The following is a 24810-nucleotide window of genomic DNA, read 5'->3' as shown; positions in this document are numbered from 1 at the left end:
GGAACCCAGTCAGTTTTAGAGCAAATACACCTTAAGTCTCTTGGGAGGAGTAAATGCCCAGGCCATTGGTCATTATTGCATCTTCAGAGCCATAAAATTGGAACTATAGATATACTGAAAGACTGACTTAAAAAGAAAACCAACACAATTAAAGCAAGTATTAGAGAGAGTAATTGACGGGACATTTGCCAACTTTGAATTAGATTCAGCCTTAATTTTTAAAAGTGCTGCTTGCAGCAAAATGAAACCATCCTTCTCCAACAGAGTGAGATGTTAATGTTCCCATTATGATTCATTTCAAATTTGAGCTCTTCCCAGCTCAAATCTATTTGGTTGGTTAAAAATGAAGTGGTGCTTGCAAATAACATTACCATCTGGAAGACCACATCTGGCTCTAAATTACCCAAATGAAGGGCATTGTTCCCATTTCATTTTTATGTAAAGCTAACCCACAGGTCTCTAGTCCCAGTCTTTGCTTTATGCTGTGCATGTGTTTGAGCGCGTGTGCATGCATAGGAATGCATGCTTTTAGTGAAATGGGCAAGTATGAGATATATTGATTGGGTTCTTCTTGTCATTGACTGAGTAGCAAACCTGTCACTTCTCCAAGTAAGTGAATCATGTTGACAGGGTGCATCACATTTTATAAGGTTTTTTTCTCTTTGTCCAGAGCATTTGTAGTTGAAGCACATTTGCCACCTTTTAAACGTGATCTCTGCAGCATTCCAGAGCCATTGAAATATTCGTCTTGACCTGGATAGTCAGTTTTTCTGCTAGCACAGAAGATTTTTAACATGAATAAGATCCTCTCAACCACTCTTTGTTTTGGACTCCTAACTTTATCTGTAATGATCTTTTTAGAATCGGTGCATGGGCTGCCATATTTTATCCAAGGTATGTACATATGAATCTAAAATCCTACAGGTGGGTAAATAATCCTTATCTTCCTGTTTGCATTACTTTGATTTTTCTACCACTATGGCAATAATGTTTTAAACATCAGTATGATTTAATCATCAAACAGCCCTTCAGTAGTTGCTGTTTTAAATTACATGTAATCTGCTGTTCTTCTCAAGTAAATTAATTTCAACTGACACTGTACTAAATTAATTTCAGCTACATTCTTTTTTTTCTAATCCAGGGGCATCTCTTTCTTATTTCTATTCCATGACCAAAGATGGGAATGTGTAAATAGTGATACAGTGCTATGCATATTTCAAAAATACATCTTGAGGAAAGAAAAATGAGATTTTCATCCAATGAGATTATTAATAAGTTACTTATGAAAGGAGAGTGGTTCCTAGTAGAACACATCAAGATAGAAACTTGTGTGTGAAGAGATTTGGGGAGAGTAATGCATGGGGAAATTTACATAGTACTTTCAGGAGGACGATGGTAACAGCCACATTACGCATTGACTGTATTTATCAGATTTCTAACGTACTTAGGGTACTTATGTTAAATGAAATAATTTAATTTATGAAGTCTACAAACATATGCCATGATAAAGTTAGAGAAAATAAGTTTCTGCTCTTGTAATATGGTAACTTGATCTTTCTTTAAAATTTTCAGTGCGTTCTGTAGTGGAAATAGCTTTTAATCTGGGAATCAGTGGAGGTAGATTAAATGCTGATTTATTAGGCAAACAACTTAACCTCATTGAAACTTTTATATATTTCTTTACATTTTAAAAATAGTAACTTAAAAATATTCCTCTTTAATATCTCTTCCAGTTTGAAACTCTGAGGTGATCTATCATCTAACTGATCTCCTTGTCAGGAAGAGGGAGATAGCCTTTTACTTTTGTCTTACTTGGGGGAACCAAGACAGAATGTAATAAATTTTGTTTACACGACACTGGGTTGAGAAAAGGGATTAAGTTTCCCCTTTCAGATCTAATTCAACTTTACTAGACCATTTTGCCTCAAATGTGGTTTTAAAAGTCAATGAAATTAGAGTAGTTCTTTTGACAGTGGAAATAAAATTGCAGAAACCCTTGTTATTTATTTATAGAGATTTTTCCCTTTGAAAAACAAATACAGGCCTGAGACCTAAATACAAGCCTGGGAATGAAAGATTCTGGATTTTATCCATGGCACTCACATTTTGTCTTTGGCCAGTCAAAATCATGGTACTTGGTAGGACTTCATTGTTTTTCCTGTGAAATAGTGGGATTTTCAGTGTTCTTAACACAGTGTATATGTGTGAGGAGGGAAACATCTCGCCATTCATAAAGGCCTTTGCAAAATTAGGATGTTAGTGGTAACTGTAACTTCTGATATCATGTGTATATGAAATACAGAAAAATCCAACTCAAACATTTTGCTAGGTTATAATTAGATAACAACTCTGATCCCAGAATAGCACATATTCATATGTATATTTCATTGGCAACATACAGGAAAGGTTTCTTTCTGGGACTCCCTTTGATCTCAGTTTCATTATATATAAATGGAGAAGATTAGTTATTGGGAAGATTATTTTCTAATCTAAATTGTCGATGATTAGAGTGAGCTTCTCTCCATGTACACATTTTTCAAAGTAACTAAATGTTTGACTTACTTTAGTCTTTTAACACATTGTTTTCAGATAAGCATTTGTCTGCTGACAGAACACCAAGGGGTCGCGATCTTTCTCTCTGTGTTAGACGCCATGCAAGACCAATGGCACAATCTGCCAGCTTTCATTTGCTTGGGGCCATACGAAAGCCTGCCTCAGTGGATAAGCCTGAAACTGGGCAAACTGCCTACCACAAAAGGTGGAGGAGTGAATATCGTGACCAGAAAGGCTATGTCAATTTAATTTTTTTAGTATATTATCATTTGAGGGGTTTCCAGGTTTCTTTCTGGTAAAGTTTCTTGTCTATATCCCTTAAAAATCTTCACATTCAAATGACAAGCAAGGAGACAACTAAGTTTTTTAAGCTTCAGTATCTCAAGTAGTAATCAATCAGTTTTTTCCTGTGTATTTGCAAAAGTAATCACTCTCTCATGTCTGAGTAACTTTGCCATCATTTGTGCTAAAGTGGTATCTGCACTTGGGTATTTTTTTGTTCAAACATCTCCTTTATCAATACTAACTTTTAGTTCAAAGAAAGATGAAAAGTACATGCATTTTTTTTCTTTTAAAGCTGTATATGTTTTAATACTAAAAATAAAAACAAGAAATAAGACTTATTTGCTATTTTTCTTAGGCAATATCTTACTTAACTTTAGAAATAAAAAGAATTTAATTTCTTGAAAAAACTTTTTCCTCAGAGATTCTTACAAAAGGTGGTTTTCTTAAAAGTTAGTGACAAGAATTTTTGAGGACAGTCATGCAGGTGTAATTACTAGAAACCAAACTGGTAAAGAATGGTAAATATATTAATTGTCTTTTTAAAAAATGTTCCACTTAAATATGCAGAGAAGTGGGCTGTAAATTAAGCAAACAAAAGCTTCAGATCATCACTTTTCTCCTACGTTACCTTTCTCCTAGTCTTATAAATTCCCTAAATTGAAGGCAATGAATCTGTTTCTTTTATCACAGTTCTCTTTCTGAGACAAATAATCATTATCACCTGGCTACACAATGATCCTTATTTTTTTCAATTAAAGCATTTTAAAGATTGTAATTTAACATTTTAATGAACAGCTATAATAAAAAATTACTACACTATTGCATAGTCATGTATTTCTCTTAAACTAAATTATCTCTGAGGGTCCTTGTTTAATTGATGTTAAGCGAAAATTCCATTGATAGTCTATTATTTTAACTACTCAAAGAAAAAAAAAAACCCAGAATTTCACAAATAATTTCTATGTCTGTGAAGTAATGGAAATTGAGGAACTTTGAAATTGAGGAAATTGAGCAACAATAAGTGTTTTTGGTCAATGTAGAAAATTTTGATGCTGCCACCTACCCCAAGTCATTTATTTTCTTTCTCAGCAAAGCTTTCATTCCTTTAATTAGCCACTTAGTTTCTTGAGTTCATTAATTGACATTTTGTAGACACAGGGAAAGAGAAACAATTTAAAGGAAGAATTTAGCTAAATTATGAGCCATTTCTCTAACTGAAACCACAATATTCCCACTCCTAAATTTTAAACTCACTAATCTACCTTTTGTCCACACAGTATCAGTTATTATGAGGAGATAGAGGGAAGAATGATCCTATAGAAATTGTATCATAAAGGTTTGATTTTTTAGGCCACCTCACGAAGTTCATTTTGTTTATAACACACTAATTATTATTTTGTTTGCATTAAAATCTTGTTGACTCTTCATTTTTTATAGCTTGAATAAAGTCTATTGTCCTGACTTCTACTCCAGAATTAAAGTATTTATGAAAATTTGGGTGATTTTTCTGTTTTTAGAGTGCTGAGATAGCTGGGCATCTGACCAATGAGCAGGCTGGGAGGTAAATGGACAAAGATGGAAAGATATCAATATGGAAGAAGTAGGCACTGTCTTACCTCTTCCACAGGGTTGCCTTGGATGATTCAAAGGCAATTCCCAGAACACAAAAAGGCTCATATTTTAATGTGTATCAAATAAAATCTCAAAATCAAATGTTATTTTTTCTTTTAAAAACAACTTTTAATTCATATTTCTTATGTTAAACACAATAGTAGAAAATTTTTAAAAAACGCAGAAGAAAAAACAGAAAGTAAAATTTACCTGCAATTCTACTAACCAAGAAATAATTACAGGTAAAATTTAGTCTGTAACCTTCCAGGTACATTCTCTATCTCTGCCTCCTTCTCTCTCTCACAATCTCTCTTTGAGTGTTCACATACATTCAACGATTTTTAAAACAGCCCATCTTTTTGGATTACACATCTCTCTCTATACACATTTTATTGGTGAGTATACACATTGATAGTGCATATAGTGATTGATAGTGATTATAGTTACCTGTAAAACCTATTTAATCAGAAACATGTTCAGTGACACAGATTGAAAATGGAGGTTTCACTACATTGAGGTAATTATTACAGGAAATGAATTGTTTCCAGATAAAGAAGATACAGATCGCGAAGAACTATTGCTGGCTCTACTGAATAAAAATTTTGATTTCCAAAGACCTTCCAACATTGGTGAGTTAAGAATAAAGTCAAACTTTATTTATTCCATCTTCTGACCTGTTCTTTCTACATGTTAATTTATATTAAATAAAATAATAATTACTAATTTTAATGCTGCATTGAAGACTTAAATGTCTTTCTTATTTTGTATTCATGCTAAAAGCAATGGTGTTATTAAAAAATATTAAAATCTTATTTTGTTCAGTTTGAGAGTCCTAATGAGATCAGTAACTATCTAGTTACTCAATAGTTATCTTTAGTCGTATTTTCCTCTCACCTAAGCAACTCGCACTGGTACAGTTAATATTATTTTTTACTAAATGCTTCAAGATTATCACTAAATGTTTCAAAACAGGTTTCCACTAGAAATTTCACAAGTTAACTGTGGTTTTGTGGCAGTTAAGTTAGCACTTTTTTTGCAATCAAATTCTTTCAATTTGGGAAATGGTTGGAGTAGAAACCATTGGGAAATTTAGGCTATAACAACTGAGAGTTTTTTTTCTTTGAAGAACAGGAGAATCTGATTTACAATTATGCATCAGACTGGTCTCCAAGAAATGACAAATACTGTCAGAAACTTAGCTAGTCTAACCTGAGAGACAGTGTGGCAATATGATAATGTGGTACCCTCTCAGAAAACATCTGTTCTTATAAAAAAAATTGTCTATTCATGGGACAGTGTACCAGTTAAAACAATACCTTAATAAATACTTTAAAGATACAGGATTTTAAAATTAATAAGATATTTTCATTGAAGAAAATGAACACAATTATAAAAAAAAAAAAAGCTATACTCAAATTGTAAAGCCCAGAGGGAGTTGATATTAACATTTCTGGAAATTTCCTTCTTGATTGAATTATATAGATAAGATTTGTGTCCTGCTTTTTTTACTTAATATCATTTCATGAGAATTTCCCCATGTCAGTAAAATAGCTCATTTCTAAATAATAGTCCTTGTTAGAACTATGGTTTATTTTAAAAAACTCTGTGCTTATTGATAGAAATTAGGTATTTGCTCATTACATTACTGATTATATTTCAATATTACAGGCATTGAAAAAATGCTTGGGCCTTTATATTAGGGACAGGTAGGTGATCTCAAATCATACAAAAAAGACCTTTGTCTTCCTTGAATGTATGACCTGAAATGAATTAAATATTACTTGCAATGTACATTTTTCATATGATAAATGTGTCTTGCAGATATAGAGCTGGCTAACAAATTGGAAGAACTTAACCAGGTGAGAATGTGAAGTACTTAAAATTTCAATTTTAATAATAACCAAAAGACACTTTCTTTTGACATAATAGTTGTTAAAATTATTAATACTCTATTATAAAACCTTTATTCCTGCTAGAGGAAGAGTGAGGTAATTCGCTAGGAAAAAATAATCAAATTCTACTAAAAAATAAAGAAAACAGAACAAAGCCATAACTGAAGTGATCATGGGATAAAATGTCTAGAAATCTGGATTCTAGACCCAGCTCTCCAATTACCTATGAAACCATGGAAGAATTAAAATTCTCTGGACCTAAATCTCCCTATCTGTAAAATAGGAGGCTATAACTAGATTGGTGGTTTTCAAAAGTTATTATTATTTTTTAAAGTGGAAAATTTTTTTTCCAAACAAAATTGTATGTGGTCTCAGTAAATGAAATATATAAAAGTGGAGCTTCTCGGTTTGAAACAGCTAGTTTGGCGAGGGAGGGGCCCGAAGTGCTGCTTTCTTGACCTGCATTTGGCCTCGGTACAGAAAGCCCCTTAGCAACCTTATCCCCTGACTCCTTGCTATGAAGAAAATTGGAAAATCATTGGATTAGATGATTTCTTAACTCTCTCAAACACAACTGCATGCAAATCCACTATTATACAAACTGTATGGCTGTTTGTGCGAAAGAATTATGCCCCATCAATTCTTAGTATCTAGGACACGGACGCATGCAGTAGCTCAGACTGACTTCTATTTTGATAGTTAGGTCTTTAGGGTTTAGGCAATCAGTGAGCTTGCAAAAAATTAACATGGCTTACACTCTGGGTGGAAACCCTAGGGCCTCAAAATACTTCTCACTTACTGCTAGAAGGGACAAATATTTCAGGAAATCCAAACATTCACATAACTCTTTGGAACTCCTTGAAAAGGACTGGTCATTATAGGTGACTTAATATCAAGACCAGCTACACGGGATGTGTTTACAGGCTCCCCATTAATGAACACTCAGACTTGACTTCCTTCACCGTAAACCTGTTTGTTCCTGATCACCTGTTAAGTCATGGACCTTTCCCAGCCAGTTTCTAAATGCAAGTTTCCTTTTATTTTTCTATTTAATTCTTTTTGTTTATTTTCATTTATTACTTTTATTTCCTTTTATGTTCCTTTTTCCTCCTTCCTTTCTTCCATCTTTCCTTCTCCTTTTCCTTGTCTATCTTTCTTCTTCTTCAATAGAAAAAAAAATTGCTGTTATTAAAGATTAATACTTTTCATATTTGATTTTTAACAGCTGGAAAAACTGAAAGAGCAGCTCATGGAGGCAAAGGATGCTGAGATGTCTTATGCTATAGGTGGTCTATCTTCTTCCCATCCTAATAAGCGAGGTAAGTTTGATGGTAGAAAAGAGTTGAAATAGAGATTTGCTGGACCTTTCCATAGTCAGTATAGCCTAGGCTGTGATGTGTTACCAATTATAATCTAAATCTCAGAGACCTAATATAATAAAATCCAATCATAAAGTTCAATGCACATAGTACAACCCTCTTCTATTTTGTGGCTATATCATCTAGATTATTGCTGTAGCTTGACTACCACCAAGATTACCAAGACACAGGAAAGGATAGAGGATGCATCCTATCTCTCAACTGCCTCAGTTCAGAACTCAGTTTGGTGACATGCATCACTTCTACTGAAGTCCATTGCCTAGAATTAATCACTTGGGCTGCCACCAAAATATTGGCAAGACAGGCTAATAAATGTTAGAAAGCACGTATAGTACTTGGGGAGTACTGCCTCAACCACAGTCAATCCTTTGATCTTTTCTTAACCACATAGGCTATACTCAACCGTCTCCCATTAGAGACAACTCCAAACTCCTTTCACTGCTGCACCCAGAACAAAGAATAAGCCCTCCAGGAGATACTAATCTTTGTCAAATTCAATGTGGCTCCTCTTCATTCACAGACCTATCAGCTAAAAGAACAAAATTCAATAATTGACAGAGGAACAGGGACTGGATAATCACAATCAATAATCTTATTCACAAAGGAAAAGAACAAGAGACACACAACATCAAGAATGCTGGCCTCCAGCAATTCTGAAATCCCACTGGGCAAATATTATAAAAGTTTCTTACCCTGGAGATGGAGAATGGTTCTTGATTAGGACCTGCTAGTGTGTAGGTGGAGTGCTTTGTCCACTGTGTTATTTCCCCTGGCTTCACCCTTTCTGAGGTTTTTGCTTTTTTGGCTTTTTCATTTTCATCCCTGGACACATCATATGCGCTCCTTGGGGGAATATTCCCTTCTTGAGGATTGCAAAGTTTTCTCAGGTCTCCTCCTACTCTCACAAAGTTGGAGGCCCAAGGTTTATTTGGTCTTAAAGTGTCAAAGACTATTTTTATTCTAGGGTTTATGGTTTCTTTGCCAATGGTGTTCTTGTAACAATTTAGAAAGCTTCTCAGCTATTTGCTACACACAATCTTTTTTAAACAATTTTAACTCTTTTGCATTCTCATCCACAACTGAGTTGCCTTGAAGACATCTGGAACATACTTTGAAGGCTATACATATAATCTGATTTGTGCCCTGAGCTCCTTATTCCAATTGATATTTACCTGGCATCACTCAGAGTCACTTTAAATCCCATTTTATAGTTTTGGGATCCAGAAACAGCTCTTGCAATATTTCAAGATATTGTATTTCTGAACTATCTCTATTTCTTTTTATTTATTTGCAAAGACACCATTTTCTTCTTAAGCTCACTATTTCTTGCAATACCTGGCTAAGTGTAACCAACAGCAACCTAAAAATACTGCCAATATTCTGTTTTCCTAGTTTTTCTTCTAGAAATTCAAGAGGAACACAATCTGAACCTGAACTGTTGCAGATGTCAGTTTTACCACATACTATGTTACTTTGTAAAATGGCTCTTCCTGTTTCCAGCCTATGATATCAATTTCCTTGTCTGCCATTAATCAACTGCTGAGACTGTGCCATAACTTAAGTTCTTCTTAGAGTACCACCCTCCTTCAAGTTTTCAAAGTGTATTTTGGGATAAATTAGGCAAAGCACATCAACAAAATAACCTTACAATCTCAGTGGTGTAACTTGGTTTAAGATTTATTTTGTGTTTACATGAAGCCTTAGTTACCTTGGTTATTTTCCTTCACTTTGTCCCTGCACCGTGTGTCCTTGTAGCAGGATAGGAAAAACATGGAGATAAATGCACCCTTACCTGCCAAAATTAGGCACATGATCTCAAGCTAACTTAGCGGGGTTGGGGAAGCCCCTGGGGAATGTTGAGAAATGCAAGGAACAGTTGGAGAATCCTACCTCTACCATAGATATTTTGAGCTTGTTATGACATGTATAACAAAATCTTCCCAGTAAGGATTTAAGTAAACCACTGAGTATATAAATTTGAGTTTAGGGAAGTAGCCCAGATTGGAGATCTAAATTTGACAGTTATCTGCATATCAATATTGCTTGGTATTGTGATGAGACTGTCTAGGGAATCACTCTAGACAGATAAAAAACAGAAGATATCCAAGGCCAAGTCCCAGGCCACACCAAGGTTACAGACTGGGCAGATGAGAGAGAATTAGCAAAGGAGGCTGAGGAGGAACAGCTACCGAGGAAAAAGGCGACAAAGAAAAGAATGCCTCGGAAGTCAGATAAAAAAACTGTTTCCAGGAAGACATTGTTCAGCTGTTCTAAAGCTATGATAGGTCCAGTAAAATGAGAACTGAGATTTTCCATCTGAACAGCAATGGGAAGGGTTTTAATGGTTTTGACAAGAATTATCTGGTGGACTTATGGTTAAAGAGAATATGACAAAACAACAGGAATGACTAACAACAGACAACTCTTTTGAGGAATTTTGTCTAAAGGGTAGTAAAAATTGGGATATTAGGGTAGCTTGAGGGGGTCAAGGAAGCTTTGTGTTTGTTTGTTTTTAAGCAAGGAGATATTAAAACATATGTGTATGTAGTAGAAACAAAGTAAATATTTGTGGTGATAAACATATGAATTATATGCCCAGGTTAGGTGACAAAAACAACCCACATCATATCTGAAGTGTGGTGTTTATTGGCATAACTAGAAACAGTCCACCATAAATAGCAATGTATGATGGTAAAATGGACTCAGATTCAGCTTAAAGCAAGAGTATCTTACACTTACTGTGAATTATTGTAATTTGTTTAATTATTTAATATATAGTTGACCGACAGCTGCTAAATTCTTCCATTCATTAAAAATATAACTGTCCAACACCTAGCATCATGCTAAAAACGGGGATTACAAGAGTGAACCAGATAGACATCAAGAGACACCCAAATGCTGGCCAGGGTTTTCCTTCACATAAATGATAAATGATAAATAAACATTGAGGAGTTGGCTCTACTGGGGATACCATTCATGAAAGTTCCCTTCAACTGGTCCAGAAAATTTCCAAACTATGTTCCAACGCATACTTAATTGAGCTGCTCTTGTGGTGTAAATCTGGGATATGTGTAGATTCTTTTTCCTTCCAGACTGAGATATTCAAAGATATCCAAAGGGACAGAAAGGGACTTTCCAAAATACTATAAAAAGAAGATTGGATTAGAGGGCCAAGTTCTTCAGTTTACTGTCTGAAAATAAACTTCTGCTTGCATAGGATTTGAATGTGGTTTTGTTTAAAGAAAACGCTGGCTCTTTTAGGAATGAAAAGTAGACTCTGAGTGCTATCATAACACTCTATGTGTTTGTGCTGATGAGCACTAGGGTCACAGTTTACAGAATGAGTGGAGGTAGGGAGAGAAACCTAGGCAGGAAGATAGACTTTTATCATTTATGGCAAAGAGTGTCTTAACTTTACTGAGTTTTTCAACTCATTTTTATTGTGCATCCTATTAATCAATAGTGAATTGAAGACCCATCTCCCCAAGGTCTTCATTTTATAAACCATTTAGATTGAAGGAAATTAGAGCAATTTGTAATTAATTAGATGAAGCTAACGTAAGTTGGACAATTGATTGGGAACAACCCACAGAAGATTTAAAATGACTCATTCATTCATTTGAAGATTAAAATGCTGTTCAAATTGGTTTGATTTTTCTGAAACATCACTTTATGATCAGAATGTGAAGACTCAATGTGATGATCAAATTATTTAAATATCATTTGGTGGTCTGCAAAGTAAACTTTAAATTTTCTTCCTTCTTTTTTCTCCAGTAAATAGAAGCATATTTATCACTGATTTTACTTATGTGACTTCCTCTTTGGGACCTAACTTACCCCAACTCTTAAATAGAAGGGTGCGTCTTACTGTATTCTCTGAACTGCATTATATGCATTATAATGTAGAACAGTGCTGTCCAATAGAACTTTTTTTGATGATGTGACCATTCTCTAGCTTGCACCGCCCATTACGGTAGTTACAGGCCACTAGGCATTACTGAGCACTTGAAAGTTGGCTAGTGTGATAGAGAAGCTGAATTTTCACATTTTATTTAATTTTAATTAATTTAAAGATCCACATGAGGCTAATAACTACCATTTGAACATTCGTTTTAGAAAACTTTCTCTCATACTCAGGCATACATAAACTATTTTATTCAAATGTATGTACCATTTAATCAAAAATCTTCCTAATAAAGACTTTGTTTTGTTTCTTTTTTAGCTTGCTTTTGGAAATACTGTGTCTAAAGTTTTTCCTCTGGATGCCAAAAAAGATAAGAACATTAGACAAAGTTATAAATCTACACACCTTACTGCTTAAAGATTGTAGCTATCTCAAGCATAAAGAAACGGTGGCAGAATTTATCCAGCATATTACATGCTTAAAACTTATGTTGTGAATAATGATGACAAATCAGTTGCACTTTTGAATGGCATGGGACTATCAGAATGGCTTTGTAGACCTGAAGTTGGGAGTGCTGTATCTATTGTATGCTTTTCATAAATTCATTGTCTAAATATAGTTTTGTCCAGAGATGACTAGGCTGTTGAGCTATCAATTAAAATATTTTAGACAGTGTCTTGGAAAATTAAAGTAAATTATATTGTCTCAGTTTATATGAGAAATTATATTTTATTAAATTTATTTAAAATATTTTAGAAAATGTCTTGGAAAATTACATTATATTGTCTCAATTTATGGAAAATGTGCATCATTGCCCTCTCTCTTTTTTTGTGATTATGCTGGCTACTATCTCTTTTCTGTTCATTAGGACAATTGTCACTGAGACTACTACAATCAAATGAATACATTACTAGGAAGCAGAAATCTATTGTTTATCGAACTCTAGGAGAAAGAAGTATTAGATGTTTCAGAGACAAATATTAAGAAAATTTTCACACAGAACAATTTGCTTTTGGGTCCCTTAATTCTCATCTCTGCCCCCTCCACAATATCAGAAATTATTTGAGGCTCTCAGCACGCCTGTGAGAGACTAGACTCAGTGTACAAAAATTGTCAGGTAAAACAAAACAAAAACTCATTGGATTGTCCTTCATTTTTTTCCCCCACGTCTTCACATCAAACTGCTCTTGCTTACATCTCGTCTGAGCATACTTATTTAATCAATTCAAGGCTGGGAATCCAATTTCATTTTTGTTTGCCACCTGTTGTGGCACAGAAACATAGTCGAAGTAAGTTTATAATTAAAGAATATCAATGACTAGCTGGCCAGATGAGCCTACCGGCATTCCCTTACGTCACAGAACAGGGGAAATGCAGCTTATCTACATGATGTTAATTGTGTGGTGCTTAAAGATAAGACTATCTCATGAGCTAGAATGAACAATATTGCTTAAACTAAAAAAAAATTTAAAAATACATGAAACTGACCAAGTTGAGTAACATGCCTGCAGTGCTTTAAATACACTTGTTAGGAGCCACTTAAATGTACATTAAAAAAAAAAAAAGTACATAAATATTAGTTGCTCAATAATGCCTGAATGTTCCCATGTATTTACACCTGCTGTGAACACAAACATGATATTATCATAAAGAAAAACAAAACTCCTGTTTTCATCATCTCACGTTTATTAACTTTGGAGCAGTTGAACAATATTTACGCATTTGTAAACTTTAGGGGTAATGTCATTCAAAAAAGGTTTTGATACTTCTTCCTTTTAGAGAAAGTCATCTTTTTATAATTTGTTTCTTTTTATAATTTGCTTTAAGAAGTTTAATTCCCTAAAGATAGATTTAAAAAAAAATTAAAGGTAGATTAAAGGTAGAATTTACTAGATATTTTTGTGTGTGTGTGTAGCCAGGAATTAATATCCCCCATGAAAAACTGGTTATATAATTAATGCCAGAACTCAGAAATCCATATTCACAGTTTGCTCTATGAAGCTTTTCACAGGAACAAAGAAAAATAAAAAGTAATCTATTTCTTTGAAACTAAATGAAAAGTCCCTTTAAGCTGGTGACTTTCAATGAAATATAGCTGGATTTAGTAATATACAATGCATTATACAAATAGATGAGATGACTCGTCATGTTCTTAACAGAAATTGTGTCTTAAATTTCCTGCTATGTTACAAGGATGCCTTATTTTAAACTAGAATACCGCTGACTTATTTTCTACTCTGTATAAAGTAGTGGTAAAAATTAAAATATGAAATAAAATAGTTATAAGTGGAGAAAACACTTTTCTTTTTTTCTTCATGTAAGTCCTGTGTATATGCTATGAGACAAATGCATTACACATTAGAATAGAGTATAAATCGGTACACTGTGACTTCTTACTTTAGTTAAAATGGAGGCCATAAGCATAATTTTGAATTTAAAAATTAAAGAAGATAGGAAATCAATTTGTTTAATCCAACTTTAAATCTTCATCATGAGAAATTTTTAGGTTAAAGTAGGTTTGAATACCTTTTGTCAAAGCGTGAAGCAACAGCACCCAGTTGGATTAGCAGCTGACAAATACCCAAAGGGGAGAAAAAGGAAAGAAAGAGCTTCTAAGGAATTAGACATATTTCTATAATTCATCAGAAAGTTGGGAAAGGTGGGCAAGAGCAATTATAACTTAAATAATTCTTTCAAATAGTGAGTCCTGCAGGATATCTGTCCATGTACCACTAACTTTCTGATGTAAGTTTATGAACAGAAATTGAAGAATCGGTGAGATTTCTCAAAATTCAGTTCTCTTTGCTAAGGCTCCTCTATTACAATTAAAAGAATCATTCATTTTCAGTTTTTTCCTAAACTTAAAGTTTTTCAGCAGTTAGAAAATTTCCCCCCTCAAGGAGAAGTTATATACAAAATACCACTTTGTATTCTAAGTGCATATGTTCATCTCTATGTCTGAGTTTATTTTGTTATTTGGATCGTACGTTAATTCATTTTTAGTTAAGATCAACAACAACCCATTTCTCTCCTCTTCTTCTGATATGACTATACCTTCTCACCACAGTCTTCCTTTTTAGGCTAAAATAAACCTTTGCTCTGCTGACCGAACTTTTTTCTTCCCACATATCAGGTCTGTTTGACAGTGATTACTAGGGTTTAAAGAAGTGTTTTCAGAGGGTTTTTAAATTTCTGCTGACTTATGCTAAATCTCTGGTCCAAGGAATAAGTTATATTTATGTTTTGAAAGCATATCCAATGCACAATGGGCTTATGCGTCTAAATTACAAGAACAACACAGTTTTGCTGAGAGCTGAGCTTTCCAGAATACCAAAACTTATGCTTTCATAGGCCAATTAAAAATAATTTGAATCTTTTTAAAGAAATCATTCTCATATATTCTTCAATGCTTTATTAAACACAGTGTATGAAACAAATTAAATGGATTCTTAGATGAGTGATTAACAACAAAAAGACTGTTTATTGTAATGTGCTAAAATATACTGTGCTAAAATTAGGTGAACTTAACTGGCCCCAAGTGCTTTGGTGGTTTCCTACTTGGTGATTCTTTGACTTCCCCATACTTTCATCTGTTACTTCTGTGTGTAGTTGTTCTCATAATCAGCCGCCGCTACTCTTAATTAACTATAAGTTGTAATTTAGAGAAATGGAAAGTTGTTAGGGGACATGAGATAGCCAAACTTGGCAAATGAGTAATATCCTTCATTTCCTAGTTCTAAGTCAATGTGCTCTGACCTGCAGTGTTTCTCAGTTCATTGAGAGAATAAAGTTTATGGGCTTAATTACTGCTGTTTTTTTCTGCTCAGAGACATTTTTCTCTTGTTTCTGGAACTGGGACTGTGTTTTATTTGGTTGAACTGGATTGACATTTGAATATAAGAGAAGCCTAGTTTCATAATCATTACTCAAGAGCCTCACAGACAAAGGACACGAGAGAAGTAAAACTTCAAGAGAAACTATACAGCATTGTCTTTCCTTGTTCCCCAATGATGAACAAATGGATTGTACATAAATTTTACTGAAAGAAATCAGTCTTCAGTTATTATTCTTCAATAATATATGTAAATGGTAAATGCACATAGAAAGCATTTCACTGTATTGTGTTTCTTAGAAAAGTAAGGTTTGGGGCCAACTAACCGTTCATGAATAACTAAAATATATATTTAAAATATATCCATACATAGAAATTATCTGCACAATTTAACTGAAGTTACAACAATACTGTGATGGGATGAACTGAAGTTAAAGCTCTGGAAAGGATTATAGAAGGTTCCTTAGAAGTTTAATCATTAAGGAGTGTGAAGAACTTCACCGAAGCATCTTCCATATTTCTGTGACATTTCACCCAAGGAAGTTGTGTCTGCAAAAATGAAAGTTGAAAATGTTAAAGCTAATGTGAACTCTGTAGATAAGGGGAAGTTCATCAACTTCAGTGGAGAAGAGCTAAAACTCTAATTACATGAGGTTTCATTATAGCTTTTACTTATGCACCATATTTTTATTGCAGAGACAGTAATGCAAAATGATAATTTCAGAACAAAATTTATTAAAAAAGGATATATTTAATGTAACAGCTAGGCGCTTATGCTGAAACCACACTTCCATTCTTCCGGTACCTCTATTTATTTTGAGTTTTCAGTCTTGGTTCAAAGGATGTTGCCATGACAAGTGAAAGATAAAGAAAATCTGATTACTACTTCTATTGTTATATTAACATGTGATAATTATTGTACATTTTGCTCTTTTTAAAGGGTCCAACTATATACTGGTATTTAAACACAATATTTCTGTTATTTGAGAGTTACGTTAATTTATCTGAATGATAGTGTGTCAATATTGTTCTAAAATAAAAATTGTCAGTATAATACAGCAACATTTGCCTCACATTATTAAAAGTCTTAAGGCATTTGGCAGCCGGGGTAGCACAATTAATGGTCATATTTCTATCACATTTCATCAAGTGGGCATCCTGATTTCAACGGCAGAGACCTAGAACTTGCTAATTGCATCTAGAGAAGTTATGAAACTTTACCACTCTTAATTCAAGTTGCTTAGAACTGAAGCCTATTAAAAACTCAAAACTTGGGTCCAATACATTAATGATCTGAGGATGACATTGGGTAAAAATCAGATTATCTTCCTTTCCAAAATGCCTATCAGTGAAGAGATTAGCATTTGTTCTGGAAACTAAGTAACACACGGCAGCTGTATCTAGACTTGATTTCAAACCAAGAAAAACTTCCATGATTACTACCAGTTTCATTTTTAGTGTGAAGGCTTATATTGAAATCCAGAAGGTGAAAACCCACAAATAAAATTGCTCCAAATGAGTGTACGTCGACTCCCACAGAAGTGAAACAAAGATTTTCATAAAGTCTGAGATACTGTTTCCTTAAGAAATGGTTAATCAGTGAAGTTAACAGTAACAATTTAGCACACAGGTCTTATGGGTTATGAAGAGAATGTTGGCTTAGAAGTCCAGAGACTGGGTCCTGTACCTTGCTTTGTCCAAAAGTCTGTAAAATTTTGGGCAAATCAATTTCCTCTCAAAGCCCGTGTTCTCATTCGTTTAAAAAAAAAAAAAGATTTAGGTTAAATGAGACTTTATGCTCTTGAATCTCAAAAGATTTAGCTGTGTGATTATGTGAACACTATTTAATGACTCAAGTTATCTATTAAATGATTCACATATTACATCTCCTGTTTAATTCAAGGGAATATTGTGACAATAAGAAATAACATAGCAAAAGTAATTTTGAAAAGTTGAATGGAAATCAGAAATATATTTTGATGGCTTTTACTATTCATAAATATAAAACATGAAACTTCACATGAGGAAGTCAAAAAATGTCTGAGAAATCTTGGTGATAGTAGCAGGAAGTAAGGAATAGAAACGATGGTTGAGCAGGTGAACACACAATGATTGAAAAAAGGAAGAGAAAATATGTGATGTTAAGTTCTTTTCTAAACATTCTTTTTTTGTGATATTACTCTCTTGAGGTTATAATAATAAGGACAGTGATTGTCATGATACTCTGTAAAGTCTGTTAAGTGAAGGACATAATATACTAATTTGGATTTCACTCAACAGTGATTCAGAAAACATTATGTTAATTCAACTGCCTTTTCGTAGTTTAGTAGCTCTCTGGAGTTTTTATGGTCTACAACTTCATATAAAAATTTATAGGAAAAATGAGTTTCTTGTATGATTCTTTTTATCATAACCTGTTTTGGATGAATTCAGAAATACTAAAATGGGTGATAATCAAGGGTTGCAAAGGTGATAGGATACATGTGGAAACCAACTGAACTTAATTATTTTAACCTCAGTGTCATAACGTTCTCAATACTTCAAGAAACTACAGGATTGTGGCCCTAATTTCAAGGAGTTACTTGATTTTTGATAGCAGTTAGTTCCTACTCAGATATAATGTGGTGATTGTTAACAGCCCCAAGAGTGACCATACTTGGTGTATCTCTAGATATAAAGACAGTCCAGTCTGAGTTTTGAAGATGGTGCTGCTCAAAAGGCAGTGATATTGGCTGTATTCAGTAAGTCCTCCCATTATTTATGGACATTCAGTAACTTCTTAACTTCATTGATCAACGACTCCACAGAGAAAAATATTTATTTTAAATAAGTCATTCTGAGAATGAGAAAGTCCAGGTAAAATATTGACTTTTCATTGTGGTTGAGAGTATTTGATGAGGAGAAAAAAAATGACATGACAAATTAAAAGAGGATCAAGGCTAATGTGATTCTTTTGGGGCATCATTGGTCTGAGGATTAGCTTGAGAAAAGCAGAAAGCAGAGTTTTCTCTCTGTAGCCTGAAATTGTCAAAGCAGTTCTGGGTTGTCTTATCTATTTGCGAGGAAGAATGCACCCTCTGTAAGCCCTATTGGGAGAAAATACATTGCCTAGATTTTATATGCAACAAATATTCAGTATTTAAAACATATAATATGTGTGATTAAATATATTGTTTAAAATATAAGCTAACAATTTAAGCTTTCTGGAATTGAATTATACTTGTATCAATTACTAGCTATGTGGCATTGTGGGTTAATTAATATATCTAAGCTTTCCACTTATTTGTATAATAATAATAATTATTGAGTGCTTAACACATGTCAGGCACAATTCTAAGTGCTTAATGTATATCAGTTCATTTATCCTCAGGACAATGCAATGTGGTAGAAATTATTATTATCCTCATTTTATGAAAGAGGTTTTTAGACTTTAAGCAAGTTGCCACAGCTAACAGATAAATGACCTGGGATTTGACCCAAAAAGCCTGAGCTCTCTACCTGGCACTTTTACCCCTTACACTGTACTGTTTCTCAAGATGTTGGGATAGTAACAGTACTTACTTTATGGAACCTGATGAGTAAATTAAACAATGCATGTATAGCACTAGTATAGGACTCAGCACAGAGTTAATTTTCAGAACTGTAATATAAGCTGTTATCACTTGCACGTATTGTGTGTCCGATACATTCTGGGACTAGTACAAGAATCTAATTTAATCTCTACAATACCCTTATGTTACTATCTAAATGTACAAGCTGTAGAGAAATAAGGTATCTTGATGGAAATGAGATAATGAATGACAGAACCAGGATTTGGATTATATGTTCTGATTCCTTGGCTAATACCCTTTCTGCGACACCATTCTCTCTCCTGTGTTCATGATGATAATTCTGGTAATGTAGTTATTAGCAACAAAATTGTGTGTGTCACTAGAATGTGTCTTCTTCATAGTAGAGGGATTGCTACACATTTATCTATATTTATGAAAGTGATTTATTGTTTATTAGAATTTTAATCTTTGCATATTAATATTCAATAATTACATAGAAGTCTGTGAGAATAACTAAATCTTTTAGGGTGAAGTAGGTCTAGGAATGGTTTTTTTTAATGTCATTTAAATTATTTAGCATCTATATACTAATCAAGTACAGAAATGTTTGAAAAAGCGAATTTATAAGCTAAGGAATCAAAAGGGGGATTTACAAACCAAGATGGATCAGTTAGCCCATTGTGAAATGTTAATCAAAGCCTGCAGGTATTATATTTCTTCAAATTGTACTCACGATTGGAATCAATTAGCCTCTGGAATTTGAAAGCCGGTTTCTACCAATCCGATCCATGGGGATACCAAATCGCCTTTTTGGATGATTTACTACTTTCCTGAAACAAGCGAAAAAGAACATTTTTAAGCTAAAGTCCAAGTTATCAATCATTAGTTTTGCTCTTTTATTTCATGCAGATCTGGGGACTTTCTTCTGGAGTTGGAATAACTGTGATAGTTCTCATTCATCAGCACCCACTATGCATCAGACACTATCTCTTATCTATTCAACATCTGTTGAAGTAGGTTTGACTACCTCCATTTTACATCAGAGGATACTGAGGCTTAGAGAAATTAAATAACTTATCCAAAATCAAATAGTCCAGATGAAAAGCCAGGTCTTATCAACATAACAATCTGCTGAGTGTTTAGTTTGGGTAAGTCCCTTTCCCTTCTTCAGATTTGGGTGTATTCCTCTGTTAATTGAGGAAGATTGCACTAGGTCAGCGGTTTTCCCCAACCTCTCCCTTAGAATGGTTCTCCTGGGAAAGGAGGGAGAGGAAAGGATGCTGACGCCAAGACTGAATGTGGGGTAAGTGTGCCTCTCAGGTCTTCACTCAGATTTTACCTAGAGAAGCTTTGTATGTGATGGTCTATGTTTGTTATATGTACTCAAATATTGTTTGGGAAAAAAATACTTCATTATTAAAATAAATTTAAAAAAATCCTACAGGAGGCCTTACAGTTTGTATGTTCTATAAATTATCTCTTTAAAAAGAAACATTTTGGGGGCTTCCCTGGTGGCACAGTGGTTGAGAATCCGCCTGCCAATGCAGGGGACACGGGTTCGAGCCCTGGTCTGGGAGGATCCCACATGCCGCGGATCAGCTACACCCGTGAGCCACAATTACTGAGCCTGCACGTCTGGAGCCTGTGCTCCGCAACAAGAGAGGCCGCGATAGTGAGAGGCCCGCGCACCGCGATGAAGAGTGGCCCCCGCTTGCCACAACTAGAGAAAGCCCTCGCACAGAAGTGAAGACCCAACACAGCCAAAAATAAATAAATAAATAAATTAATTAAAAAAAAAAAAAGAAACATTTTAATTTGATTTGTTATTGCCATCACTTAGTGCTATCAAGTCAAAATCCTAACAGAAAAGGTCCCAGAGCTGTGAATGCATAATATACACTGGCCTTGGAATTAAAAGACGTTTTCAGTCTTCCTAATGAAGATAGAAATCTACCCCGAGCACTTACCCTGAGCCACAGAGGTTTGGGGGTTTTTGTTCCATTAGTTTTGGGTGTTTGTTCTTTTTTTTTCTTTTTGGTGGCAACAGAAAAATAACTGCTAGCTCCTCTGAGAGCATGGCAAAATCCATATTCCTTTCATGAAAGGTCATCAGGTGCCATCTCAGTGGGGCGGGCCAGAGTCCCACCAAGGGAGTCCTGAGATCTTAAAACTGCATCATGATCTTTATGGATCAAATTAAGTTGCTGATTAGTTCAGAGTCAATTAAAAAAGAGTTTAAATGGCAGCCCCTGAGCATGGTGACAGCCCTGCTAGCTGGAGAAGCTAAGAAGGCTATGTAAATAAGTGACTTATCTCACAGCTGAAGGGAGTTGACTTACAGATTTGTTAGGCTTTTTATTGACATAATATACACACAGAAAAGAGGATAAGTATTTTATAAGTGAACAACATGAGGCATATACAGATCATAAGCCCAATAACTACCCGGATCAAGAAATAGAACATTACCAGCAGTCAAATAGTTTTGGAATAGGAAAGAGTCTTTAAGTTAATTCTCGCCCCAAATGTAAGAATTTCTGCTTCAGTTTTTGACCAGCAATGAGAGAGCTCATCACTGGAAAATCTCAGTGATAAACTAATTACCTCTCAAGACAACTTCATCAATATTCAACAGCTTAAAGAGTTAAAAAAAGTTTGTTTCAGAGCATTTCCAATAGCTTCTTTTGTTCTTTCTAATTACTTGCATTATATTGTCAGTATTATACTACATAATTTAAACACTAAAAATGAAAAAAACTACAAAAAAAAATCTATGTTTTTTTTTCGTATTATCATTTACTATGTACCTACTATGTATGATTCCTTTTGTGTCTGTCTTGGGATCAATAAGTCAGAAATAGTCTTTGTTTTCAAAAACCTATAATTAAGTACTGTCAGATTGACAAGGATTTTTTTTTGTAAGTGACATTTATTATATACTATAACTTTTTTTCATTTTTCCTTCTTTATAACACGTTTTTAAGGAAGTATTATGACAGCCCAACAAGGTACAATGTTAACTGGACTGGGGCTCTTATCACAGTATTAAACTTGTTTGAATAACTCTTTCTCTCCTGTGTAACTTTTTATTATTTTTAATAACTCAGTACAGAACCGCTGGTTTCAGAAGTGGTTTTGCAGAGTTTTCCACCTTTGCCATCCTGTGAAATTTTGGATATCAGTGATGAGCAGACGCCTCCCAGGCTGATTGAAGCACTGGAGAAACGGCATTACCTTTGCTTAAGATTGTACCGTCGTTTGAAGGAATGCCCTGGCAGTCCATGGTTAGGACTCTGTGCTCTCACTGCCGAGGGCCCGGGTTCGATCCCTGGTCCGGGAACTAAGATCCCACAACCTCTAATGCTGGGTGAGGATTAAATGAAAACTTCTAGAGTGTGGCTCAGGGCCTGGGTCACAGTAGGCGCTCAAATGCCTCTGCTACCATAACGCTGCAGGTTTCTCATTTTCTCCTATATTCACTTAGTATTTTATCTGATAAGCTGCGCTAAGCACCGGGACCTCCAGGTTAAAACCTATTTCCTGCTCTTCAGCATGTCACTGCCTGCTTAAATAGTGTCACACGGGCTACAGCAGATGGGAGTGATGCCTATTTATCTAGGTAACTTTTTTCTAAAAATATTTTCACTGTCCACAAGCCCTGAGTTTTTACCCAAACCAAGGGAGCAGGCATCTGCAAACGCCTAGCAACTTTTCGAACCCGCAAACGAGCCAGTTACATGACAAGGATTTAATATTATACGAATAGTAGAGGACAAAGTTCTCTCATTTTTCTTGATGCCAAGTTTTTGCCTTAACTACCAGGTCTTATCAATGTTCCTCATATCATTATTAGGTAAATAATTCATTTAAAAAGCTCTGAAAAGTATAGAGAACAATGGAAACATGAGGGACTTTTATTACTGTATCTTGCACATAGAAAATGTTATAAATATTGTTTAATTCTAATTAAAACAATTAATTTGAAGATAATTAATATTTATTTAATGCGTTCAATATGCCAGGTACTGTGCTTAGTGCTGTGTATACAAGGATGATAAAAATAGGAAGTAACCCTGATGAGGAGCTTACCTTCAAATGATATTGGTAGGAATAGACACGTTATTATTATTCTTTTATTTTTTATCTAATTCGGCCTTCTTTTCTGCTGGTTCACATCTATCTTCCTTCTTGGGTTGGCCCTTCGTTTTGCTAGTCAATGTAGATAGCATTGTATGTATGATCTTACAAGACTATCTCTTAGACAACAGTATGACCAATATGGGAAAATCTGGGAAAAAAAATACTTAGTGCTTATCCTTCACCTCTCCATACCTCTGCCTCCATTCTTCAAGTTTCTGAAAATCACACCCTCCTAAGCAGTGCCTATTGTTTGCACTTCTGGATTTCATGATAATAAATTGACTACATATTTTTCAACTTGACATTCAATTGGGAAACATATTGGGCTATAAAATTAGCATAGAGTGAATGGTCAAGAGTCATAGGAAACTTTGCATATCAGTTGTGCTTTAGGTCTTCCGATGTAATTATAAATAATGACTGCTGGGAAAAAAAGAAAAATGTCTTCATGATATTTTAAAATAATTTTTATTCACATAAGTAGATTTACAGACTCCTCACTTAAGCAGTTATTTTCCTCGTGGTCAAAATAATGGTCACTCCTCCTCTGCCACCATAAAGGATGTCCGTGTCATAATCCATAGAATCTGTAAATCATTTACCTTACATAGCAAAAGGGACTTTGCAGATGGGATTAATAAAAACCTTGAGATGAGAAGATTATCCTAGATTATCTGGGTGGGCTCAGTGTAGTCAGAGGAGTCCTTAAAAGTGGACGATGCCTGAAGAAAAGTGGGTCAGAGAGCTGCAATCGGAGAAGGACCTAACCCACCATTGCTAGTCTGGAAGATGGAGGAGAAAGTCACAAATCAAGCAACGCTGTGGCCTCTAGACATCCTTAAAAGAAAACGAGGACCTACATCCTACAACCAAAAGGAGCCGAATTCTGCCAACATCTTAAAATGAGCAGGAAATGAATTCTCCCCTAGAGCCTCCAAGAAGGAGCACAGCCTGCTAATCTCTTGACTTCCTCTGTATCCTGCTGGTAGACTAGGTGAAAGAGAAAGCCCATAGCAGCATACAGAAGGAATTTTAGGGGCCACCCACTAGCTATCCATCAATCATATCAAAGTTGTCGAGAACAGGGGTCCCCAACCCCCAGGCCGTGGACCGGTATCCGTCCGGTCCGGGACCTGCTAGGAACTGGGCCGCACGGCAGGAGGTGAGGGGCGGGCCAGCTAGCGAAGCTTCGTCAGCTGTTCCCCATCGCTCCCCATCGCTCCCCATCGCTCGCATTACTGCCTGAACCATCTCCACTGTGGGAAAATTGTCTTCCATGAAACTGGTCCCTGGTGCCAAAAATGTTGGGGACCGCTGGTCTAGAATGGTATTTGGTGAGGATATCCTGGACTTCTGACCTACACAGTTGTAAGATAATATAATTTGTGTTGGCTTAAGTCCAGAAGTTTGTGGTAATTTATTACCATAGAAATAAAAAAAAAAACTGAATACATTTGTCTGTATGATTTAGGGCTGATGTCTGAGTATAAATGGTTAATACATAAAAACATTAAACTGATGTGATTTTTATTCCTTGAGCCCTTAAATTCCTTCATGGACAACTCCCCGTTATAACTCCAGGGAAGGGGTAAGATAGAAGCCATCCTGGGATGGAGGAAAATGCTCAGGGAAAGTCCCAGACAAACAGAAGAAGAAGTGAGAA

The 24810-nt window shown here is 34.9% G+C and overlaps 2 protein-coding genes across 2 annotated transcripts in view; one reads left to right on the top strand and one right to left on the bottom strand.

Annotated features, from left to right (window-relative positions):
• Window positions 1–794: 794 nt before the first annotated feature.
• Window positions 795–11968, top strand: UTS2B (urotensin 2B). Its single transcript, XM_036849588.1, has 5 exons — window positions 795–894; window positions 4980–5078; window positions 6271–6308; window positions 7567–7660; window positions 11943–11968. Exons 1-5 carry the CDS (start codon window positions 795–797, stop codon window positions 11966–11968), a joined length of 357 nt encoding a protein of 118 aa, XP_036705483.1.
• A 1324-nt stretch (window positions 11969–13292) lies between these two features.
• Window positions 13293–24810, bottom strand: part of OSTN (osteocrin) — a 39559-nt gene continuing 28041 nt past the window's right edge. The window contains exons 4-5 of the mRNA XM_036849526.1: window positions 19741–19837; window positions 13293–16005 (exon numbers count right to left, since the gene is read on the bottom strand). Coding sequence (XP_036705421.1) covers window positions 19753–19837 — 85 coding nt within the window. The 3' untranslated portion in view covers window positions 13293–16005; window positions 19741–19752. The remainder of the gene's footprint in view (window positions 16006–19740; window positions 19838–24810) is intronic.

Source organism: Balaenoptera musculus, chromosome 4, assembly GCF_009873245.2.
Source record: "Balaenoptera musculus isolate JJ_BM4_2016_0621 chromosome 4, mBalMus1.pri.v3, whole genome shotgun sequence".
Taxonomy (NCBI): Eukaryota; Metazoa; Chordata; class Mammalia; order Artiodactyla; family Balaenopteridae; genus Balaenoptera; species Balaenoptera musculus.
Note: the sequence above shows the minus strand (reverse complement) of the source record. Positions and strands in the feature narration are given on the sequence as shown.

Excerpts from the sequence above, each read along its gene's own strand:
- UTS2B (XM_036849588.1), top strand. The coding sequence starts at position 795 with ATGAATAAGATCCTCTCAACCACTCTTTGTTTTGGACTCCTAACTTTA. Across the intron at positions 895-4,979 it reads GCTGCCATATTTTATCCAAG|GAAATGAATTGTTTCCAGAT; the intron begins GTATGTACATAT and ends TAATTATTACAG. Across the intron at positions 7,661-11,942 it reads TTCCCATCCTAATAAGCGAG|CTTGCTTTTGGAAATACTGT; the intron begins GTAAGTTTGATG and ends TTTCTTTTTTAG.